General features: G+C 38.7%; 1 protein-coding gene across 1 annotated transcript; it reads right to left on the bottom strand.

Moving 5' to 3' along the window:
* Positions 1-5: 5 nt before the first annotated feature.
* LOC113962381 (toll-like receptor 6) lies at positions 6-6741 on the bottom strand (the record flags this gene model as incomplete). Its single annotated transcript, XM_027673139.1, has 3 exons — positions 6576-6741; positions 4013-4081; positions 6-1307 (listed from the first exon to the last, which is right to left on the bottom strand). A coding segment is annotated over exon 3 (1212 nt), but the record flags the coding sequence as incomplete, so codon positions are not given.
* Between the last annotated feature and the right edge of the window lie 826 nt (positions 6742-7567).

The raw sequence follows: 7567 nt of genomic DNA, 5'->3' as shown, positions 1-7567 counted from the left end.
GTCATGAAGCTTACCTTGAGAAGGCTCTCAAATTTATTCCATTGCAAAATAAGTAATTTCAGATCTATCAAAGTGCCACAATTCTGGAACAACTCATCCGTCAGGGCATTGTGAGAAAAATTTAAGTACTGAAATGAGCTTGTTCTATTGGGGCAAAGCATGTGTGGCATATATGCATCATATATTGTCAAACTGGCAATATTCATCTCTGAAAACTGTCTGTATAGAACCTCCTGGTTGAAATAATAAAGCTTATTACGAACGTGCTCCAAAGTTAATGCTTTCATGGAGCCATCCAAAGAGATTAACTGTTCCAGAGAACTTAACAAGGGTAGAAACTCATATTTAGTCAGCTCCCCCAGTGGTCCCCGAAAAGTCAAATTTCTCACAGTCAAATGCTCCACAGGTGAATACCAAATAAGCAGGAAAATTTGCATAATGATAGGCCATTGTACATCCACAGTGTCAAGAATGAGAGCTGTTGTCTTGATTTTCTTCAGAAGCATTAAAGGAGGAGAGGGGAAATATTTATAGCTCAAGGTATATATTAAGTTAACTATTTTTAAATTTTCTGAAGTACTCATTCCATCGTACAAGAGGGAAGAACTGAAGTTTTGGTTTGCTGCAAAATCAATGTGGAGGCTCCTTGTATTCAAGGCTGTCAGACTCTGAGGCTCATACAGAGAAAAGTTTTTCAAGGTCAGGAAGACAGTGTGCAGCTGCAAATGTTTGATATACCTGAAGTCTGACCTTCTTATCATCATGGCACTTAATCCTAGGTACTCCAAACGAAACATGTTCTCAAATTCCTGACAGATAGGCAAGGCAGTAAACTTATTGTAAGAAAGATCTAAATGTCTAAGACAGGCAAGAGTTAGACAGCAAACTTTCAAAATGTTATTATGAGATAAATCTAAGTATTCTAAATTTTCATTAAAAACAAAGACACTGAAGTCAAGCACCGTAACTAGATTATGAGAAAGATTTAATACTTGAAGGTCAGAAAGAGAAATAAATTCTGAGATACTAATTCCAGAGATCCTATTATGTGATAAATCTAATACTTGAGTATGTACTGGAATGTTTTTTGGAACATTAGTTAGCAATCTGCTTGAGTAATTTGCAATAAATTCATTTTCCACAGTTGGCTGGATATTATTCCATAGTGTGAATGTAAAGGCACAAACAAAGACATAGGTATTTGTGAGGGGTCTCATTATGCTATCCAGCTTTATCTTGTGTTTTTACAGAAACACAGAACCATTTGGTTGTTTTCTGTTCAATATGTCTCACCGTTGAGTCCACCCCTAAGAAAAGAAAACACATGGAATTTGATGAAATTGTTGAATGGTTGAATTTGGTTTTTTTATTGCTAAAATAAGATTCAATATAAAATTAAAAAATATTTTTACATACTCTTGTTCTAAATTCTTATCAATTGTTCTCACCCCTCCCCCATTCTCTAATCCCAGTTATTGTTTTTCTCAGTTAAATATAAATTAATTCCTTTATAATGGGAGGAATATGATCACTGGTATGCTAAAAACACATAAATGTAAAGAAATATAACTTTCTCAAAAATCTTGAAAAGTGCAAAACTGGCACAAGTAGAACATGCATTTAGGAATAAAGGAGAACAGAACAAGGCCCCCATCTGCTCTTTGTGTCCATCCCAAGCTCACACACGTTTCAGAACAGAACTTCAATAGAACCACCCTCAAAGGAACTGGTGCAAAAACAACCTCTTCAGTCAGAAGAGCCAAAGGATATTCCTCTTCACACCTCAAAGACCCTGGACATGGCCATACACCCCCTCAGGTCAGCTGATCAGCTTTGTCTGTGCAATAGCACAAAGACATCGGGGTCCATTTTTCCAGTAAGCCAAGAATGCTGAGGAGAAATTATACGGTTCATTGTATTGGGCTTATGTGGTGAAGTTTTGTTAGTGGGAGACTACAGGAGTGGCTTCTGTGAGAAGCTGCCAGAAGCTTTCTCTGTATTTGATAGAGCCAGTGCCGGCCAGATCCAAGGCTGAGCCCATCAGCAATGGTAGTAGTGCTTCTGGGATAACATAATTCAGACGGGGGAAAAAAACCCTGGACAACAACAAATGCAGCTCAGAGAGAGAAGTGAGAATTTATGAGAGAAACAACTCTGCAGACACCAAGGTCAGTGCCAAAGGAGGGGGAGGAGGTGCTTCAAGTGCTGGAGCTGAGATTCCCCTACAGCCTGTGTGAAGGTCATGGTGAGGCAGGCCTCACCAGCCCATGGATGTCCATGATGGAGCAGGTGTATGCCTGAAAGAGGCTGTGACCTCATGGAAACCCTCTGTTAGAGCAGGTTCCTAGCAGGACCTGTGGACCCACAGAGAGAGGAGCTCACACTGGAAAAGGTTTACTAGTAGGACTTGTGACCCCATGGGAGACCCACATTGGAGCAGTCTGTTCCCTGGAGGAGTGTATCCCATGGAAGCGATCCACGCTGAAGAGTTCTTGAACAACTGCAGCTTGTGGGAAGGACTCACATTAGAGAACTGTCCCATAGGAGGGACCTCACATTGGAAAAAGGGGAAGAGAGTGAGGGGGAAGAAGCAGTAGAAATAATATGTGATGAACTGATCACAACCCTTATTCGCTGCCCTGCTGTGCCTTTGGGAGAGGAAACAGAGAAACTGGGAGTGAAGCTGAGCCCAGGGAAGAAGGGAGGGGTGGGAGGAAGGTGTTTTGAGAGATTTGGTTTTATTTCTCATTACTGTATTCTGATTTAATTGTAATAAATTGAAATAATTTCTGGAGATTGAGTCTGGTTTGCCTGTAACAGTAATGTGCAAGTGATCGCTCACTGTCCTTATCTTGCCCACAAACCTTCATTATATTTTCTTCCTGTCCAGTTGAGGAGAGTGACAAAGTGGCTTGGGGGAACATGTGGAGTCCAGTCAGGGTCAACTCACCACACCCATGAATATTGTAACGCTAGTCTGACCAAAAGCACACTAATGGGAAAACCACACCATGACTGGACACTACATATGAAGCAGTGATTCCCAGAAACAGTCTGTTTCAGTTTTAAAATTCTGTCCCTGTGTAATCTTTCGTTAAATAACCCCCAAAACCCTACTTTTTCAGTTCAAGGTTATATTGTGTGTTAGTCCTTAATAATTTCATTAAGGACTAACCTACCAGGTTTAATCAAGTTTTCTTTTAGTCAAGTAAAGCAAAAATATATGCAATTAACATCACCAAAAGCAATAAAAGAGTAAATCAGTAAAATATAAATTTCTACCTCAATTAAATCTAATAGACTGGTCAAATTAGGCCTTCAGAAAGTTGTGCTGGGGTGTCTGAGGGCACAATAGAAATGAAGCTGGGATGTTTGGTCAAAGTATAGTACCACTCACAAGAGCAAACAAGACAAGGAAATCTGACCCAGCATCCTTCAAAGAGCAGTTGACACTGTTCTTCAGAGTCCAGGCTGGTAAACAATCTAACTCTTGAATCAAATAAACGTTGATCTGGAACTGTCCGGAGGAATTTCCGCCTGATCAAAAGGGATGTCAGGAATAAAGCAAGAAATGTTTTGAAGGGAGAAAAAAACAGAAATATATTCTCTGTCCATGCTCCATTGCCAATGAGTTTTAATTTATTGTACATGCTATGCTACATGCTACAACAAGGGACGAGACACAGTGTATAGCACTGAAGATTGCCACAGTCAGAGAGTAAAGCAAATACACCTAGCAAAGCAATATTAAGGATCAACAGTTCCCCCTCCAATGCTGTTTTAGAATGGTATTAAATTAGAGTTGGCTGAGAATTAAAATTGCCACACCAAATGATTTTCACCCTTTCCCCTTCACTGAAATTCAACATACGGATGAGCATTTTCACTGAAATTTCCACATGCAAGATTGTCTTCCAACACTGAAGCAATACTAGCACCTGAGATTTGATGAAGTCCAAGATAAATATAACAAAGAGAAAAAATTATGAATAATGGAGCAATTATAACCCACCTTTAGTGCATGGAATTCATCTCCAAGTTGAAGAACCAGTAAAAGTCCTCTGCATAGTCAGTTAATATCCTCAAATTGAATTTCAAACATACGTAATCTTCAAGATGGGGAATCTCACATGAGATGCTAATTTCTTAATAATTATTACCTCAGGACACAGAAAGAACAGGATTTTTTAATCAGGCTACACAATTCTAAGAATTAATGAAATTTCCATACAACACAGGTATTAGGAGCACAAAGAAAGGAAACTTCTAACAGTTCAGACTAAAAATACATTTACTTCTGTAATATTTACATAACTGTACAGTTTAGGAGAAAATAAACCTATCTGCAGTACAGAATATTCCCCATGGCAAGAATATTTAAATAATTCTGCATTTCTAATTTCAAGTCTGCTTCTGTTGTTACACAGATGTTCTAGAAACCCATCAACTGCATCTCCTCTTTGCACACACAGAAAAGAGGAAGTGGAACCCTCACTGTGAACTTCTCTCTGTATCAAGATCTCTTGCAGAGCCCTACGCTGACAAATTTTTTTGCTCCACAAGCAGAGTAATTAATGTAACACATTGTAACACAATAGCAAAAGCTTAGTAACAGGGGCAAACTGACACAGCTAAAAACCTTTACAGGTCAGTTATCTTTACACTAGGAATGCCTGGGATAGATATCAAGGATATCCCACATTGTAGCTTCACTCAAAAAATTACAAAAAATTAACAGAGAATATTCCCTATGATAAGAAAGCTGTAATGAAGCCATTAAGAATACAGCAATATAGGGCAATCGGTGGATGAAGGAATCCAGTAAAGCAGCCATTCACTTAAAATTTTGAACAGGGGCACAAGCCCAGGGAACAAATCAACAGAGCAGAGAGTGAGTGTGTTGCAAAGGTAGATGTAAATAACTGTCCCGGTTTTAGCTGGGATAGAGTGAATTTTCTTCCTAATAGCTGGTACAAGACTATTTTGCATTCAGTGTGAGAACAATGTTCATAACACACTGACGTTTTAGTTTTTGCTGGGTAGTTCTTATTTTTAAGACATGGACTTTCCAGTTTCCCACGCTGTGTCAGCAAAGAGGTGCACAAGAAGCCGAGAGTGAGCATGGCCAGGACAGCCAATGTGAACCAACCAAAGGGATATTCCGTAACATAGAATATCACACTCAGAATATAAATTGGGAGGGGGTTGGCCAGGAGGGCTGATCATTGCTCAGAGATGGACTGGGCATTGGTCAGTGGGTGATGTATTGTACATCACTTGTTTCTCCTGCATTTTATTCCTCTCTCTCTCTCATTGTCATCATCATCATCATCATCATCATCATTACTGTATTTTACTTTGTTTTAATTCTTAAACTGCTCTTATCTCAACCCACAAGTTTTACTTTTTTTCTGATTCTCCTCCCCACTGGGGGTGGGGGACAGCAGGGAAGTGAGCGTGGTACTTAGTTGTGGGCTGAAATTAAACACGACAATAACCAAAACCAACATTTCACTCCTATAAGCCTCCAAACTAACACAACAGCTAAAGATTCAGCTAAAGAACCTGAAAAGCATAAAACTTTATTCCAGATAGCAGTGCTAGCTACGTTTCAAGCTTGCATTAGATTCCTTTGAAAATTTTCTTTTGCAGTTACCTTTTCAATTTTGTAAATAATTTAACCCTTTGGTTTGCTGAAAGAAAATTGCTATTTTTCACTTTGAGACTGATGGCTAAAACTGAACTGAACTAAAATTATTCTGGTTTCCTCTGTGCAGAAAATTGAGTAATATGTTAGAGAAAAGTCTGGGTCATCTGTGACCTGAGACAAGACCAGGGATCATTAATGTTTCTTAATAAGCAGGAAGAGTCTGCTTGTCAGCTGATACTGCCTTGACTCAAAGTTAAAAGAGAAGCTCCCATTTCTAGGCATTCATCCATGAAAATAAGTAGACTAAGGCACTTGTTGACAGAACAACGATATCGCAATAATGCAGAACAGTGGCAGTTTTACTTCCAATATAATCCATAAAAAAAATTTTGCTGCATGGATAAAATCAAATACACCATCAACTGTCATCAGAATTGACACTAGTGCACACATAGCTATAAAAAGCACCTTTTAGTCATAGTGTGTTTAATTTCTTTACCACTCTTCTTTATGAGACTTTCAAATACACTCAAATAAACAGTTTGCCATGAAGAAAAATTTGCGATGACTTAAAATAAAACTGATACTCCTGAATACCTCTGTTAAACCATTAGGAACATTGCATAATGGTTATTTTTACTAACCAATTCAACAAAGTTTTGTTTGGGGCTGTTTTCAGTTTACTGATTCAGTCATTTTGCATGACAGGCAAAAAATAAAAGCAATGTATTTCTGTTCATGCATCCGGAAAAGTATGAGATAAATACCATTCTTTCCATAGTCAGTACATGTACATTCATGCATATACTTTGTTCCATTTCTGAATTTTATACTGCTGGGTTTTTTTGCAGATTGTTCTACCAATGAGCACCTGTCTTCACGAAAACACATTTCACACTTCTGCTTGTGTGTGGTCATTACTTACCCAGACAGGAACCACAGCTACACTTGGCCAGGTATCAGAAGCTATTCGGGACCAGCACTGTGCCAAAGGTGTGAAGAACCTCTCTAACTAGAACTGCAGAAGTGAGCTTACATGTGTAAGACATGGAACTAAAACATAGAGCAGACGAACTCATTGAAGCACTCATGAAAAGTTAATTGCAAAGCCGGTGTTTGCTCATACCGAGGACCTTATCTTCAACTGCAACTCTCATTGTCACAAATAACCCTGTATGTCAAGTAGATGAAACAAAGGCTAAATGCCACTACAAGTCAAAGTGAGCAGAGACTGTATCACATTTATGCTCAAGTCTATCTTACTTTGGCATAAATAGACACAAGGTTCAAAGCTGTGGAAATGAAACTGGCAACACAGAGCCACCTTGAAGAACACACAACTTTCTCATTTTATTGGTTTATAAATACTGCTTCCTCTTGATGAAACAGTGACTACAAATGAGCAGTATAGTCAATCCCAGTAAATATTTCCAGAAGAAAAACCAGACAAACCAAAGGCCTAAGTAAAAACATGGGTTTCACAGAGGTTTTGAACCTTCCCCTAAGCAGAATGCCTTATCTCCCACAGAGTCCCATTATTTTCCCTTGAGTGCCTTTCCTTACTCTAACTCTCTGCAGTTGAACTTCAGTGATGATGTTTTGTAACATTTCTAAAGCCATAAAAGAGCCCACCTGTCATCAGGGCAATCCACATTGTGTCAGGACTCCCAGTCTGTTGCAGTTTAGTTTCCTTTGTACTATACACTACCTAGATATACATAAAAACATTTACACTTCAACTTCATTTTGCACATTTTTTTAGGTTTGGGAGAGTATTTAACCCCCATACTATTGGGTTTGTATGTTGATATTTTAATGTACATAAAAATAGCATTCCTGCTAGTCACTGAGATGACTAGTCAAATGCCAGGAATCTGCTCTGATATGGTATCTGACATCAGAACACATTTACACACT

Source organism: Neopelma chrysocephalum, unplaced genomic scaffold (genome assembly GCF_003984885.1).
Source record: "Neopelma chrysocephalum unplaced genomic scaffold, ASM398488v2 Primary Assembly neopelma1_157051, whole genome shotgun sequence".
NCBI classification, from domain to species: Eukaryota; Metazoa; Chordata; class Aves; order Passeriformes; family Pipridae; genus Neopelma; species Neopelma chrysocephalum.
The sequence above is the reverse complement of the archived record's forward strand: the minus strand, read 5'-3'. Positions and strand labels throughout refer to the sequence as shown.